Genomic DNA, 17,832 nt, shown 5'->3' with positions numbered 1-17,832 from the left:
AATGCATGCTGGAAGAGATTAGGGACAGAGGTGCTGCTGGTCAGGGAGAGCGTTAGGGAGGGAATTAGCGTTCCAGTAGGCAGGGAATACTAGCAAAACAACCAAACAGCCCTTGTAAGGGCGTCAAATCGTTTTTAAATTGTATTACTACAGACTGCTGGCTGGGACTTGCAGTGCAGCTACCGCGATTTCAGCTGCATACAGACCCCTAAGAAGTGCTCAGTACTATTTTATTGGGACCACTAGTATATTTTCAGATTTTTGTATTTCTTGCTCTAGGGATATCTAAGTTCACTACTGCTTGCACAGTGTAAAGGGGGTGTCACAGAGTGTATAGGTGCAGCCAGCAACAGATTGTATCCCACAGCCCCCCAAAAACTAGTGAGACCACTAGTATATTTTCTGATTTCTGTATTTCTTATGCAAGGCATATCTAAGCTCCATACTGTGCGGTGTCCATAAAATGGTGAACCCCAGAGGTAAGGGTCGAGGACGAGGGCATGGGCATGGGGTTCCAAGCGATGCAGTTGGCAGAGGCCGTGGTTCAGGGAAGGGTGACACAGCAGCACCCATTGAGGAGGGAGCAGTGGCACACCGCGGACGTCCACTCCCTAGCTTCTTTGCCGTCCTTACAAGGCCTCGTGGTAGACCGATATTGAAACCGCAGCAGTGTGAACAGGTGATCACGTGGATAGCCGATAATGTGTCCTGTAACTTATCCACCACCCAGTCTTCCACGCAGTACACCCACGCTACCCAAGGGAGTGGAACCCTTGCTCCATTAGCTCCGCCTCCTTCCCCACAGCCTGGCCCCTCCAGGGAAAGAAGGGATTCAGATCCACCACCACCACCATGCTCCCAGGAACTCTTTTCTTGACCCTTCCCTGAGTCTGAGCACATTTATTACAAATTTATTACAAAATCATAACCAAGACTGCACAGTGTTTTGCTCATTCTGGAAAGATGAAGCTCAGTGGTACACCACTCTGGAAATTGTCCAAAGGTTGCGGCAATATCTTTCCCCTTAAGGCTGGGTTCACACACAGTATATTTCAGGCAGTATTTGCTCCTCATGTCAGGTCCTCATAGCAACCAAAACCAGGAGTGGATTGAAGGCACAGAAAGGCTCTGTTCACATAATGTTGTTATTGAGTGGATGGCCGTCATTTAATAGCAAATATTTGCTGTTATCTTAAAACAACGGCTGTTGTATTGAAATAATGGCAGTTATTTACCGTTATATGGCGGCCATCCACTCAATTTCACCATTGTGTGAACAGAGCATTTCTGTGTTTTCAATCCACTCCTGGTTTTGGTTGCTATGAGAACCTGACATGAGGACCAAATACTGCCTAAAATATACTGTGTGTGAACCCAGCCTAAGAGTGGATTATTGGTTTTGTCTGCCCATTTCCTGCCACAGGGGCCTGCAGATCCTTGCACTGCAAGGAGATACATACTCCTCTGGCTGTGAAGGGGCAGAACATGGCAGAAAATTGCCTTTCAAAAACGGGGAAATAAAATGAAGGAAGCGGACCTTGCCCATCTTTCCAAATGAAATACGAGAAGGATCTTCACATTAAAAATGCACAAACATGTGTTTCTTTTATTACCAAATAGTGCTACAATGAACAATGCAAACTCTAATTATGTGTTGTCTCTCTCTCACTCTTTTTTTTTGTACAATTTGGAAACCGAATGGTAAACTTGTGTCTGCATACAGACCTGTTTCTGTCTGCTGGCATAAAATGATAACAAAACAAAAGAGGAAAAAGAAAAAAATAAATAAATTAGAACCTGCTCAAGCTAAAAAAAAAAAAAAAAAAGACAATTCTAGTTGTTGGGCAGCACATAATTAGTAAGGCAGGACCTCAAGTGATGATCCCTTTGCATGAGACAATTGCCAGATCCTCAAGGAATTAAAACCAGGATGCCTGAGCCACATCAGTTTTGCAGTTATGTTGAGTATTGTGCTGAGACAGCCATACCCCATGAACATCACATGATGCAGGGAATGTTACTCCAACTGCTACAGTCAAAGTAAAAATCAAACTCAAAACAGCGGTGGGGGAGAGGTGCAGAGAATGTTACTCCAACTGCTACAGTCAAAGTAAAATTCAAACTCAAAACAGCGGCGGGGGGGGGGGGGGGGGGAGAGGTGATGAGTCACATGATGCAGGGAATGTTACCTCAACTGCTACAGTCAAATTAAAAGTCAAATTCAAACTCCAAACAGCGGTGGGGGGAGAGGTGGTGTGTCACATGATGCAGGGAATGTTACCCCAACTGCTACAGTCAAATTCAAAGTCAAATCCAATTTAGCATCCTTGTCTTGTCCATGTCTTGTCATCTTACGGGTTTCCTCTGCCGTCCTTTCACCAGTACCGTCTACCTTCTTTGGATGTTGCTATGTTGTGTCAGACAAAGTTTTTTGGTGGTTTATCATATGCTACCTCTGTTTTAATGGTTCCCTGTGTTTTCACTGCCATGCTGTGTCAGGCTAAATTTTGGGGTGGTTCATATGCTGACTCTGTTAGAATCCTTCACTGTGTGATCACTGCCATACTGTTGCTCATAATTTGGCGTAATAGTGCGATTAGGCAACCTCAGAGGGTGTTCATGCATGCTGCTCCTACTTTTTTCTGTCCATTTCCGTGGTGTTTCCATCATTTTCTGAGGTTGACAGGTTTTCACACGACCTTCCCTCTACCGAGCTTGGGTTCCCTGCAAAAATGCTCAAGTTTCCCATTGACTTTAATGGGGTTTGTTACTCAAAATGAGCACCCGAGTATCGGGAAATATTTGTCTCGAGTAACAAGCACCCGAGCATTTTAGTACTCGCTCATCACTAGTTGTTACATTTACACATTACAGGTTCTGTCTGTTGTTGCCTATGTCAATGGGGTTGCTGTAATATAATAATATTTTTTATTTATATAGCACCAATAAATTCTGCAGCACTTTACAATTTTGGGGGTACATGCATAGACAAAATCAGACATACACATGTAGCCATTAAGTCAAACATGAGGAGTGAGGGCCCTGCTCGCAAGAGCTTACAGTCTATGAGGACAGTGTTGGGGGGAAAAGGCAAAGGGGTAAAAGTGCTTAAAAGGGTTATCCAGCGCTCCAAAAACATGGCCACTTTTTCAACACTCTTGTCTCCAGATGGGTGGGGCTTAATTGCCAACCACACTTCAACTGGAGACAAGAGTGGGGCAAAATTGGCCATGTTTTTGTAGCACTGAATAACCCCTTTAATTGCTACAATGGTTCCACTATGTTTATAAATAGGATAGTGCAGATGAAGGTTGGTGAACCAGTCACCAACCAATTCCTGCAAAGCATATCACAATAAATAGACAATATACTTAAATTTTTTTACATGCATTTCATCAGTAACCATTTCTGATGTCTAGGGCAGTATATATAATATCTATGACAATAAGTTCTATTCAAAAATAATTACCTTTTGTGCAGAGAAGCAAACAATGAATTTATGAAGTCAACATTGTGCGCAGAGAATAAGTCTGTGGTGTATTTTTTTACCTGGAAAACAGGTAAGATAACATATAATGTTGTTTTGCCATTTTGATATTGTTTGTGAAACTTTTTCTTAAGCATTGACCGTACAAGGCGATGTAATCTGCAGAACAAAGAAGTAGTTATAAAAGAAAATGGGCCGAACTTTTTAATATGCTCTGTATATATATTAGAAAAGCCAATGGTAACACCTAGCCATAACATCTCTCGCCATACAAGATGATGTTTCCTAGATGTTTCTTCCTGCTGAGCCTCATTGCAGCGTATAGAACTGCAGATGCCTCGTATGTCAATAAGGATCTAGAAGAAAATCTACGCCCTACCAAAGCCCAGTTATATCCATCTTTTTGCAATGGTCTGGAATGTCCTAAATATCGCCTGGTGAAAAAGTATTCTGTAAGACATAGGTCATATTATGTGTATAAAGTTTAATTTATTGCATGCTCAGTAGATCAATCTTCAGTCAGAAACTGGATACATGCCAATGATATTGTAAAATTAGCTTAAAGTTCTGCTAAAGTGTACCCCAATAGGATGCCAGTCAGTCATTTTAATGGGGGGGGGGGGCAATTATGGGGCCTGGGCACCTTATGTAAAGGACAAATATGAACTTGCACTTATTTCAATAGAAAGATGACGACTCATATGGGACTATACATCTCCAGTAAAATCGATAAATGTTATGCTGGTCTATGTTCCATTAGAGAACTATGTACAATAGTTTGAGGAAAATGAATTGTGTTACTTTACCAATATGTCACTTGCCTCCTTTTTCTGTTGAATCCTAGATTTACTTCTGTTTTACTTATATTTTTAAAGAGACCATAAGACAAATTATATGTTGCTAATAGTAATATTCTGATTCCTGTGATACACACTGGAAGAACCAACTGAATAATACAATTTCATCTACAACATTCCAGAATTTAGAAACGTCTGAAGACTTTGGTGCCTCTATCTCGTCCAGTGATTTAAAAGGCGACCCTCTAATCTGCTCATGTATTATTAGGGTGCGTTAACACGTACAGGATCTGCTGCAGATCTGCAGCAGATTTGATGTTGCAGATTCAATGCAAAGTAACTCTGGGCCATCAAATCTGCTGCGGATCTGCTGCAGATTCAAATCTGCACAAATCTGTTGCAGATCTTGTACATGTAAACACACCCTAAGGATCCCTACCAGTCTCACCACAAGATTCAACAACTTTTTCTCATTCTGCAGGGCTTTGAACACAGACAATATGAGGCAACACAATGGATATCAACTGAAGTTCCCTTGAGTCCAGATGAGCCATTCACCGGGGACATGGATATACGTCAGTATATGGATGGAACAAACTCAGAAGGTACAATGTTTGTTTTGTGTATGATGTTAATTTTATTGCATTTACTGTAAAGACAGATACAACTTTAATTCCTTAAAGCGACTCTGTACCCACAATCTGACCCCCCCCCAAACTGTTTGTACCTTCGGATAGCTGCTTTTAATCCAAGATCTGTCCTGGGGTCCGTTTGGCAGGTGATGCAGTTATTATCCTAAAAAACTACTTTTAAATTTGCAGCCCTGTGCTCAACGACCGTGGCCTAGATTGTGTGTGCATTAGGCTAGCACAACCTCTCTGTCCCTCCTCCCCACCCTCTTCATCATTAGGAATGCTCCAGGCAGATTGCCTACTATTCCCCATCTGTTTAGCCCGTGACATGGGCTGGATCGTTATGCACCTGTGCAATTTTCAGCATGGAAAAAATGTTCCAATGGCATTCCTAATGATGAAGAGGGTGGGGAGGAGGGACGGAGGGGTGGTGCAAAGTTAGGGCACAAATGTTCTAACCACACCCTTACCTTCCTCTCAGCAGTCAGATCGGCGATCGATGCATAGAGTCTTCCACTGTCAGGCTCTATGCAATGATAGCAAATTACACGGATCAATGCTATGCTATGGCAAAGCAATAATTAGTGTATTAGATCCAATGTAAAAATGTTGAAGTCCCCTAAGGGGACATAAAAAGTGTTAAATTAAAACATGTATAAAGTTTTTAAAAACACACCATAGCCCCTCCCCCAATAAAAATTAAATCACCCCCTTTTCCCATTTTATAAATATAACACATAAAAATAAAAATGTTATTTACTGTAGCGTGCGTAATCATCCGATCTATTAACCCCTTAAGGACCAAGCCTAAATTACCCAGTGGACCGCGACAATGTTCATTTTTTGTTTTTGTTTTTTCCTCCTCCCCTTCTAACAGCTCTAGAACTTTCATTTTTCTATGTACAGGGCCATGTAATGGCTTGTTTTAAGGAATAGGTGTTCTTTGTAATGGTGCCTTTTTATTTTACCATAATATGTATGACGTATCCCCCAAAATATTATTTATGAAAATATAAATTGGTGAAATTGGGGAAAAGAATGCAATATTGTAACTTTTGGGGGGATCCTGTGTCTACGTAATGCACTATACGGTAAAATTGACATGATACTATTATTCTATAGGTTAGTTGGACCACAACCATATGCAGGTTTACACAGATTCTCTAATGTTACATATTTTTTTCATGCTCTTACAGGTGCTGCCCCCTGTAGGGTGCCACCCTCGGCACTGGACCACAGGACGTACAGTTACGTCAAGGGTCGTCTAGGGACTGACATCCATTACATAACTGTTTGTCATGGGTCGTCTAGGGGTTAAAATTAAAAATATATTGTTTTGCATGGTGAACGGCGTAAACTAAAATAGGTAAAAAGCCACCAAGTTTGAGGATTTTTATAACATTTTAATAAAAAGAAAAATTGATCAACACGTCTCATCTACACAAATATGGTATTAATAAAAACTAGAGATTATGGCACAAAAAATTACACCCCATACAACCCCGTATGTGAAAAAATAAAAGCGCTATAACAGGACCATCATAATCACACCTTTTGCAAAAAAAAATAGTTTTACTATTAATAAAAATAGTAAAACATTAGAAGAAACATTTAGACTAACGTATAAAATAAATATATCATGTCAGTTTTACCGTACAGTGCATTATGTTAACACAGAACCCCCCCCCCCCCCCCCCCCAAAAAAAAAAAACAAAAACAAAAAAAAAAAAAACATGCAGAGTTGCAATTTCACCCCATTAATAATATTTTGGGGGTTCCATCATGAAAGATGAAAGAAGACATTACAAAGTGCACCTGTTCCTGAAAAAAACAAGCCCTTACATGGCCCTGTAGATGTAAAAGTAAAAGAATTAAAGCTCTTAGAAAGCGAGGAGGAAAAAACGAAAACGCTAAACTGGCCCGGCTAAGGTGGCCGAGCCTGCAAAACCAACCCCCCCCCACACACACACGTGACCCCGGCATACTTAACCCTCCCGTTCCTTGGGCGGAGAAATCACGGGCCAAAGCCGAGCGTGCGTGTTATGCAGACCATTATGATGATGAGTCCGACATCCACAGAAAATGACTGCTTCAGAAGCGGGACTTGCAGGGAGGGTTAAGTATGCCGGGCTCCATTGGTGGGTCGGGCATGCTCCGTCACCTGAGCCGGGCTGACAGGTTCCCTTTAAAGGGTTAATATGTTGTGATTAAGTTCTATTGTAACTTGTCACAATTCTTTATGTTGGGCTCATCAAGTCAAATACTTTTGCAAACTTCACCTCCCATTGTTGACAGCTCATTGTCTAGGTTTTCGACCAACAATCTACCACTCTGCTCTAAAAGCAGTGGTCTGGTTGCTGAATAAATGAATAAAGAAGAACTAGATATGCTGAAGATATATATATAATATACACACATGTATACACCAGCCATACCCCTGCTTTTAGACTTATACAGCTGAGTGGTAGTTGGTGCCCTTGACAATGAGCTGTCAGTAATGAGATGGAAAAAGCAGCATTTCAGAAGAAGAAGGAGGCAAATTTGCAAAATGAAAATATTTGCAAATATATTTAACTTGACAAGACCTACGCATTTACTTATGTTAGGGTGCGTTTAAACAAAGATTTATTTGACAGATTTTGTGAAGCCAAGGCCAGAAATGGATTTCAAAAGAAACGAAATCTCAGCCCTTCCTTTATGACTTGTTCTCTGTTTATAGTCTGTTCCTGGCTTTGGCTTCAAAAATCTGTCAGATAAATCTCTCATTAGTTGAGATGAGACTACCCCTTTAACCTCTTAACTACAGGTTACAGGGGACAGAGTAGATTATCAGGTACAGCAATAGGGGTCAAGGGTGACTATTAGATACATTAACAGTGGACAATCAGGGTTGGAAGGGGATAATATATGTGTTTGTGCTTACTGTAATGTGCTGGTGCTGCTGTTCACTTCTGTGTCTGAACTCCTCCCACACACAACACAGGAGATCAGGATCAGGAGAGCTTTCAAAAGCCGGCCCCCCTTCTGTCATTCTTACTGCTATTGTTCTATCTATAAAGACTGACCAATCAAACCACCGTTACCTATTGATGACATCACTCGCCTGTCAGTTAATCTGTCACTGTGTGATTTTGCACAAAGACAGCTTAACCCATTCATGTACATATATGTGGGACTGTGCTGATGGTCAATAACCGAAGACGTATGTACATTCAATTAAAGTTTTTTTTGTAGCATAGGTAATAAGTACCTCACTAATGAGTGTATACTAATTCTTTTCTTTTCTTTTTTCGTCTGCTTGATTATTTTTTTAGGTTTGTATATGGAAGATACTGTTCCTCTAGTAACGATGTTAACACTGGAAAACAATAAGCCTGTAAAAATGACACTGTCTGTATTCCTGTCAGCAAACCTGAAGAAACCACCAAAGCCTTTAACGTCCACCATTTTCCTTCAGAAATATCCAGAGGTATCACTTTATGTGAAGTAAGTATCTAATCAAGGCGGCTATACTGAAAGTTGTGTTTTCTATCGGTTCTGCTATGGATTTAAGAAATATTTGTTATCTGTTGAGAGGGCTTCTTTTCAGCTAAAAACCATTCATTCAGTAGTAAATAAGTCTCTATAGGCTGACAATGACTAGTGATAATTTTATTAGATATAAATGATTTGTTCCAAACTATGTGGATTCGTTTATCTTAATGTGCCCTTATGAATGAGATAATTGGCAATGGGCAGAGTCGGGACACCAGTTGACTGATCTCATGTATATTGTTGTGGCATGGCTCTGTTTTGTATAGAATTGTACTAGGACTCCCATTTATTTCATTTAGGAGCATATGGCCGTTACAGTACTGTTCGTTCCTTTAACCCCTAGACCAGGGGTGTCAAACTCAAATACACAGTGGGCCAAAATTAAAAAATTGGACAAAGTCATGGCCAACCTTGATAATTATTGAAGCACAAATGTCGTGGCTCTGGCACTGTCAGTGGTATGAGTCTCCCAGCCCCATGCACTATGATAAATGACATGATAAATTGCTATGACATGATTAAACCCCAACCCATATAATAGCCAATCCCCCAAAAATTGCCCCACATATTAGCAAGCCCCCCAAGTTTCCCATATAGTAGCCAGTCCTCCCCAATAGTCTAATATAGTAGCCAGCCCTCCCCTGTAGTCTCTTTTATAGTAGCCATCTCTCCCCCATAGTCTCCTATATAGTAGCCATCCCTCCCCATAGTCTCCTATATAGTAGCCATCCCTCCCCCATAGTCTCCTATATAGTAGCCATCCCTCCCCCATAGTCTCTTATATAGTAGCCATCCCTCTTCCATAGTCTCTTATATAGTAGCCAGCCCTCCCCAGTAGTCTCATATAGTAGCCAGCCCTCCCCATAGTCTCTTATATAGTAGCCAAACCTCCCCAGTAGTTTCATATATTAGCCAGCCCTCCCCCATAGTCTCTTATATAGTAGCCAGCCCTCCCCAATAGTCTCATTTAGTAGCCAGCCCTCCCCATAGTCTCATATAGTAGCCAGCCCTCCCCAATAGTCTCATATAGTAGCCAGCCCTCCTCATAGTCTCATATAGTAGCCAGCCCTCCTCATAGTCTCATATAGTAGCCATGGCAGGTCAGATGTAATTAAAACTCTGAATTGCCTGGCGGGCCTAAAACAGTGGCACCACGGGCCAGATTTGGCCCGCGGGCCAGAGTTTGACATGACTGCCCCAAGACAACCCTGGGCATACCCGTATGTCCTGGGCCGCCTAGGGGTGTTCAGAGCGGGGCCGCTGCATCTGCATCTGCATCTGATTACTATATACAGCCTTTTCCCTGTTGTCTAGTGGGGGGATTGTCCTCCGTGTCCGGTACCTGCCAGGGTCTGTGCCATAATGGAGCTGACCCCGGCTCGGCACTCGGTTGTTTTCGGCTGCAGCAGCCGAAAGCAATCGAGTGCCGATCTCATTGATCTATGCAGTATAACTATACTGTACAGATCTCAATGAAAGATCAGTGTACTTATACTAGAAGTCCCCCAGGGACTTTATAAATAAAAAGCCCCCTCCCCTATTAAAAGTTTGAATCCCCCCCCCCCATTTCCCATGTTATAAATAAATAAACAAACAAACAAACATGTTTGGTATCGCCGCGTGCTTAATTGCCCAAAATATTAATTTATCACATTTCTAATCTCTCACGGTAAACAACGTAAGCGCAAAAAAATCACAAAGTGCAAAATTGCGCATTTTTGGTCACATTAAATCCAGAAAAATTGTAAAAAAAAGTTATCAAAAAGTCGCATATGCCAATAGAAAGTACATATCATGGAGCAAAACATGACACCTCACACAGCCCCACAGACCAAAGGATAAAAGCGCCATAAGTATGGGAATGGAGCGATTTTAAGGAACATACTGTATATTTGTTAACAATGGTTGGAATTTTTAACAAGCCATCAGATAAAATAAAAGTAATACATGTTACATATCGTTGTAATCGTAACAACTTGAGGAACATGCATAACAAGTCAGTTTTACCCCAGGGCAAATGGCCTAAAAACAAAAAATGTTGAAATTAAAAAAAATCTGTTTTTTTTCAATTTCACCACCCATTTAATTTTTCCTGCTTTTGCAGTGTACTTTATGAAAAAATTCAGCCTGTCATTGCAAAGTACAATTAGTGGCACAAAAAATAAGGGCTCATGTTGGTTTCTAGGTAAAAAAAAGGAAACTGCTATGGCCTTTTAAGCACAAGGAGGAAAAAAGGAAAACACAAAAATTGAAATTGGCCCCATCCTCTAAGGGTTAAATACAGTGTCTTGCAAAAAATATTCAGACCAAATAATAATCAGTTGATAAGAATGATCATCGGCTGATTGTGTGTTTAAGATCTGCTTAAAAATCCAGGGCCGTCGACTGCGCATTACTATGTGCGGCCAACAGCTGATGAATGTGTAAAGATAATAATAAAGTTAATACATACCTGTCCACGATCTCCGGAACTTCTACTCACTCCCCAGTGTCTTACTGGGTTCTGCCTGCTACCCTTAGAGAACTTCAGAGCTGGTCTTTGAAGTGACAGACAGCTCAGCCAATCACTGGCTGAGATGGGACAGCGGTGTGGTCAGTGATTGGCGGCCTGTCACTTCAGAGTCTCAGTCTCAAATTACTGACAGAACTTTTGCTCAAGAATATGCCGATATTTAGCACCATCCATCTTTCCCTTCACTCAGTTTTCATTTCCCTGCTGCTTAAAACCCCCACCGCAGCTTATGCTGCCACCATAATGTGTCACTGTGGGCATGGTGTTTTGGGGTGAGGAGATTTGTTGGTTCTGTGCCAGACATACCATATTCATTGGGGGCCAAACAGTTTGATTTTGGTCTCAGCTGACCAGAGCCCCTCAGCCACCTCAGTGACCATTGTAACGGGCCGGCCTAAAGGTCTAGGCCCCACCCCCTCTAGGGTGGCGACCAAGGTTCGTAGCCTAGATGTAGATGATGTAAGGGAAGGGCATGGCCTGCTACGCCGATGTGGGCTGGGCAAAGTGGCGCAGTAGTCGTTAAGTCCCGTCCAGGTGGCACATTCCGCCAACGATAAAAAACATTTTTCACTGGCCTAAACACCAAAAAATCTATTATAGAGTAAGGTATGAAAACTGCAGAATTTAGGCTTTACAGCTGTGTAGAGAAGTCCTCATACAGAAAGGGGGTGACAGTGTCACTTTAAGTCTTCTCTCAGTAGACCCAGAACAGAGTGTTTTATCGCCTATAAACTCCTATCTCAACCACTACAATGGGACCCTGCTTGTCATTTTCTGCCAGGCAACCAAAGTGACCACATGGGCAAGCTCCCGGCGTGAGCCCTCTCTGCAGCGCGCGGTCCCCGGTTGCTAAGTGCAGCCAGGGACCGCATGTATTAGCCGGCGCGGCCGATCGCCGCGGCCGGCTAATTAACTATTCAAATTGCCGCTGTCAAAGCTGACAGCTGCATTTGAATAGCAGCTGTGCCCCCTCTCCCTGGTGTCCAGTGGGGGATCTCCCCCCCCGCGATGCGATTGCGGAGGGGAGATCCGTTCTAATGAGCCGGCCGGGGCTCAGCGTCGGAATGAAGCTGATCCCGGCTCGGCAATCTATTCAGATGGTCTGCAGCAGACCATTATAATAGAGCACCGATCTGATGGATCATTGCTCTATTATATACACAGGATTGATCTCAATGGGAGATCAGTTCTGTGTATATAGAAGTCCCCCAGGGGGCTTCATATTACTGTAAGGGAAAGTTAAAAAAAGTGTTTTTATTAATAAAAAATCCCCGCCACTAATGAAAGTCTGAATCACCCCCCTTTTCCCATTTTATAAATAAAAATAAATAAACATGTTTGGTATCGCCGCGTGCGTAATTGCCCGAACTATTAATCACATTCCTGATCTCGCACGGTAAATGGTGTAAGCGCAAAAAAATCCCAAAGTGCAAAATTGCGCATTTTTGGTCGCATCAAATCCAGAAAAAATGTAATATAAAGCGATCAAAAAGTCGCATATGCGCAATCAAGGTACCGATAGAAAGAACACATCATGGCGCAAAAAATGACACCTGACACAGCCCCATAGACCAAAGGATAAAAGCGCTATAAGCCTGGGAATAGAGCGATTTTAAGGAACGTATATCTGTTAACAATGGTTTTAATTTTTTACAGGCCATCAGATACAATAAAAGTTATACATGTTATATATCGTTTTAATCGTAATGACTTGAGGAACATGCATAACAAGTCAGTTTTTCCATAGGACACACGGCGTAAAAATGAAGCCCCCCCCAAAGAAAAATAATTGCGTTTTTTTTTCAATTTCACTACGCATATAATTTTTTTCTGGTTTCGCAGCATATTTTATGGAAAAATTCAGCCTGTCATTGCGAAGTACAATTAGTGACGCAAAAAATAAGGGCTCATGTGGGTCTGTAGGTATAAAATGCAAGTGCTATGGCCTTTTAAGCACATGGAGGAAAAAACGAAAACGCAAAAACGAAAGTTAGCACGGTCCTTAAAGGGTTAAAAGTCAATAGACTTTAGATAGTCTAGTTGAAAAGATAGAAAAGTTTAAAATGTATTATGAAGCTGTTTTCAGTATGTAAAAAAAAAACTATAATTTGACATATTTAGTATACACCTTAGGCCCCGTTCCCACTGAGCAAAGCTAGCGGAATTCCGCGACGGAATTGTCCGCCGCGGAATGCCGTTAGCCTCCCGCTCATAATGGGACTCTATGGGAGGCGCGCGCTCCTGCCCTGTCCGCGCTGAAGAATGAACATGTTCATTCTTCAGCGCGTATAGAGCAGCAGCGCGCGCCTCCCATAGAGTCCCATTATGAGCGGGAGGCTAACGGCATTCCGCGGCGGACAATTCCGTCGCGGAATTCCGCTAGCTTTGCTCAGTGGGAACGGGGCCTTACATTGGAAATCCTAACCTAACAAGCCTATTATTTTTCGTAGATCTTTCGGTGGAATTGCTTCAGATAAGGACAACATAAAGCAAATTAATACCTTGGCAACAGAACTGATTGTATTGGGCCTTCCGTTTGACGAGTCCATCTCTGCCTATAACATCTATGATCCTCCGGACAAAAGTGGTGACTGTTATAATGAAGTATGGTTATTCGCAGTCTAGATGTAACAAACATTTAGAATGGGAGCTGGATAATAAAAGGATTTCTCACAATGCCTGTACATGTATTAATTTCTGCTGTGTGGCCAAGAACTGCACTGCCAAAACTTCACCTGCTTTTACCACTAATTGCTGTGGTTTTGGTCATAGGCCAGGTACAGGTGAAGCAATGTACAGTATGTTATACTTCCTGCAAAGACAATACATGCAATGCAAAACTCCATCAATTTATGATAAACCATATTTTTGCTATACACCTCCTGGTTGTCTCCCACCTTGACAGGTGTCAGAGTCACAAAATAAATTAAGTTTGTTATGCCCCAGAACTTGGTTTCATTCACTGACATGTGTCTATGTTATATTGCATTGCCTGTTTTAGTTTGACCCTCCTGTCTTCCTGTACTCTAGCTGTGCTATGTTAGCTCCTCCCCTCTCCCTTATCCTCTCAGCCATTTTATCTTACTGTATTGTACAAGCCACTGTATCCTGCTGTTGACCCTGGTCATTTATATTCTTTTCACACCATTGTAACGAGCATTTCTATAAGATTTCTGTCTGGAATAAACCTGAAATCTTTCTACAATGCCAGCTGCATGGAGTTTAACCCCTTAGTGACCGCCGATACGGCTTTTTACGGCGGTCACTAAGGGGCCTTATTCTGCTGCCATCAGCTTTTTACGATGGCAGAGAATAAGATAGTGGGGCCGGGAAGGCCCCCACCCCATCCCCCAAGCTACTGGAGGTAGCTGAGGGGTTGGGGCAGTGTGTGGGGTCCCTCCTGGATGGCCCCCATACTGGCGATCGCCGCTATTAACGTTATAATTGCCGAAGCCGCCGCCGCCTTTTATCTCCCACCACTGTGAATCCACGGCGGGGGGAGATGAAATAAGTGTCCCCTCAGACCCCAGATCAGCCCCCTCTAGTGGGGAAGTCACTAAGCCCCCTCCCCGCGGCGGGCATCAGATCCAAGATGGCCGCCACCATCACTGTGAACAGACATAGTCTGTTCACAGTGATGAAAAATAAAAATGAATGAAAGCCCAATGCTCTCCACCACCGGAGGTAGCGGAGAGCATGGGGCAGTGATCGGGGACCACCCTATATATACTGTATACTATATACCGCTGATCGATTGTGCCATGTGGAGCCCGGCACTTTTTATCCCCTGTCACCATAAATGATTGGTGACAGGGGATAAAAAGTGATGCATCAGTCCCCCCCAAGTCAGCCCCCCACCCCCCCAGCCAACTCTGAAAATTTTAAGTGACAGAGACCAATTTGGTCTTGTCAGGGAGTCCTGGGGTCCGGGAAGATGGCAGTCCCTTCTCTCGACCCGCAACCCTTGTCCCTACCTGCTTGCCCCCCTATGCTAAACCCTAGGGCAGCAACTGGGCGACAGTCCCTAGCCTAACTAGGGATACTGGGAGGTAACAGAACATACAGACAGGTATATACAAACAAGTCAGGCAGTCCGAGTCGGCAACAGGAGGTCACGTCAAAATCCGAATCAGCAAACAAAGGGTTAACAGAGTCCGCCCCAAGGTCAAGCACAAGAGGTAACGCAGTACAGAGGATGAGGCAGAGGCGAAGTCCAAGTCCAAATGTCAAATAGCAAGCAGAACAATAAGATATGCTGGTGTAGCTGGAGACCAAACATACACTGGCAATTACAGTGAGTAATTCACCAGCTTAAATGCTACCAGGGCTCCCGCCCCAGCCCCTGGGAGGAGCAAGGAGTCTAACAGCAGCATGAGACACCAATAGCAGCCAGGGAGCCCTCCCCTGTACTCAGACAGGAGCAAGCAACACCTGAAGGCTTAACCCCACGAGCACCAGAGAGGAGTCAGGAGAAAGGCATGAGACTGGGTGTCGGCTCCCTGGCAGCAGAGCAAGAAGTGTGAACAGGTCAGCCTTCTTCCTTCTTCCAGCCGAGTTCACACACACAGACTAAACTCTAACAGTACCCCCCCCTCCTATGGGGGTACACCGGAAGGCTAGGAGCCGGTTTGTGAGGTAAGGCCCTGTGGAATAAACAGACTAAACGAGGAGCGTGAACATCCCTGGCAGGGACCCACGTTCTCTCCTCAGGGCCAAACCCACGCCAATGTACCAGATACTGCAGTGAGCGTCTGACTCGCCTAGAGTCAACAATTTTTTGAATTTCATATTCAAGTTCCCCCTGCACCAACACAGGAGAGGGCGGGTCATGGGTGGGCAATACCGGAACATATTTCTTGAGCAAACCTTTATGAAACACATTATGAACTTTCCAAGAACTGGGAAGAGATAACTTATATGCAACTGGATTGATAACCTGTAAAACAGTAAACGGACCAACATACCGAGGAGCAAGTTTTAAACAAGGAACTTTTAATTTCAAATTTTTGGAAGAAAGTAAAACCTTATCCCCAACAACAAATGGTGCAGAGATGGTGCGTCTCTTATTGGTGTTCTGTATGAGCCTTTCCTGGGTTCCCTGAAGGTTCTTCAGAACCCGGGCCCACACTGTGCACAGTTCATCAGTGGAAACCTTAGCCTGAGGTGTGTCAGATGCAGATGAAGAAAATGAAAACCGAGGGTGAAAACCATAATTGCAAAAGAAAGGTGAGGTTTGAGAGGAGGAATTAACATGATTATTAATGGCAAATTCAGCGAGAGGCAAGTAGGTGGACCATTGGGATTGGTTGTCAGAAACAAAAAGACGGAGATATTGAATTACTTCTTGATTCATACGCTGTTTGCCCATAAGACTCTGGGTGAAATGCGGAAGAAAATGATAAATTGACATTCAGATTTTTGCAAAAAGCTCGCCAAAAATGAGCTACGAATTGTACACCCCTATCTGATACAATATCTTCTGGAATACCATGTAATCGAACAATTTCCTTAATAAAAATTTCAGACAACAGCTTAGCATCTTTGAAAACCTGTCTACTATAACCCAGATGATTGTGTTGCCATGAGACAGTGGCAAATCAGTTATAAAATCCATAGACAGATGTGTCCAGGGTCTAGATGGAATGGGCAAGGGGTTCTTTCCCCTAGCACAGACCGGGCAGGCAGAAACATATAACTTAATATCCCGGGCCATGCGTGGCCACCAATACACCCTGGACAGGAGCTCCTGAGTACCCCTTATACCTGGATGACCAGCTAGAACCGAGCAATGTGTCTCCTCCAAAACTTTCAACCTGAGAGACAGAGGCACAAAGTGTTTGCCTTCCGGAAGGGCTTCAGGAGCAGATTCTTGGGCTGCTTCAATAAGTGGAGAAAGATCGGAGGAGACGGCTGCTAGAACTACTCCTGGGGAGAGGATGTTCTCAGGTTCAGTATCTGCTGGTTCAGGGGAGCCAAAACTTCTAGATAACACGTCAGCTTTGACATTTGACATACCAGGCCTGTAAGTGACCACAAAATTGAAACGAGAAAAAAATAATGCCCAACGGGCCTGACGAGAGTTTAACCTTTTGGCAGAGTCTAAATAAATGAGATTCTTATGGTCGGTAATAACTGTAATCTGGGGAACTGCACCTTCCAAAAAATGCCTCCATTCCTCAAATGCCCACTTGATAGCAAGTAACTCCCGATTCCCAATGTCATAATATTAGTTTCTGAGAACTTTTTAGAGAAGAAGGCGCAGGGTCTGAGATGGGTCAGAGTGGATGGACCTTGTGACAACACTGCCCCCACTCCAAACTCAGAAGCATCAACTTCTACAATAAAAGGACGAGTCAGATCAGGCTGAATGAGGACCGGTGCAGAGGAAAATGAGGCCTTCAGAGTAGCAAATGCCATTAGGGCAGATGTGGTCCAGGCGCTCACATCTGCCCCCTTCCTGGTTAAAACCGTTAAGGGTTTTGCGATTATTGAAATTTTATTTATAAACTTGCGGTAATAATTAGAAAAACCAAGGAATCGTTGTAAGGCCTTTAAAGTGGTAGGTTGTGCCCACTCAGTAATCGCTTGCACCTTAACTGGATCCATTTGCATACCCTGAGGTGTAATGATATACCCAAGAAAAGAAATTTTTTTGTACCCCAAACAAACACTTTTCAAATTTTGCAAACAATTTATTAGCTCTGAGACGATATAATACTGTACGTAAATGAGAACAGTGTGACTCCCAGTCAGGTGAAAAAACGAGAATATCATCAAGATATATAACCATACATGTACCAATTATATCCTGAAAAATCTAATTCATAAAGCCCTGAAACACTGCAGGGGCGTTACAGAGTCCAAAAGGCC

General features: G+C 43.0%; 1 protein-coding gene across 1 annotated transcript; it reads left to right on the top strand.

The window, feature by feature from the left end:
* The first annotated feature begins 3,762 nt into the window (after positions 1 to 3,762).
* Positions 3,763 to 13,734, top strand: LOC138774018 (heme-binding protein 2-like). The gene is made up of 4 exons (XM_069954560.1): positions 3,763 to 3,939; positions 4,766 to 4,889; positions 8,231 to 8,402; positions 13,413 to 13,734. The coding sequence occupies exons 1-4, from the start codon at positions 3,763 to 3,765 to the stop codon at positions 13,585 to 13,587; spliced, it is 648 nt and encodes a 215-aa protein (XP_069810661.1). The 3' UTR covers positions 13,588 to 13,734.
* The last annotated feature ends 4,098 nt before the right edge of the window (positions 13,735 to 17,832 follow it).

Source organism: Dendropsophus ebraccatus, chromosome 15 (assembly GCF_027789765.1).
Source record: "Dendropsophus ebraccatus isolate aDenEbr1 chromosome 15, aDenEbr1.pat, whole genome shotgun sequence".
Classification (NCBI taxonomy): domain Eukaryota; kingdom Metazoa; phylum Chordata; class Amphibia; order Anura; family Hylidae; genus Dendropsophus; species Dendropsophus ebraccatus.
The sequence above is the reverse complement of the archived record's forward strand: the minus strand, read 5'-3'. Positions and strand labels throughout refer to the sequence as shown.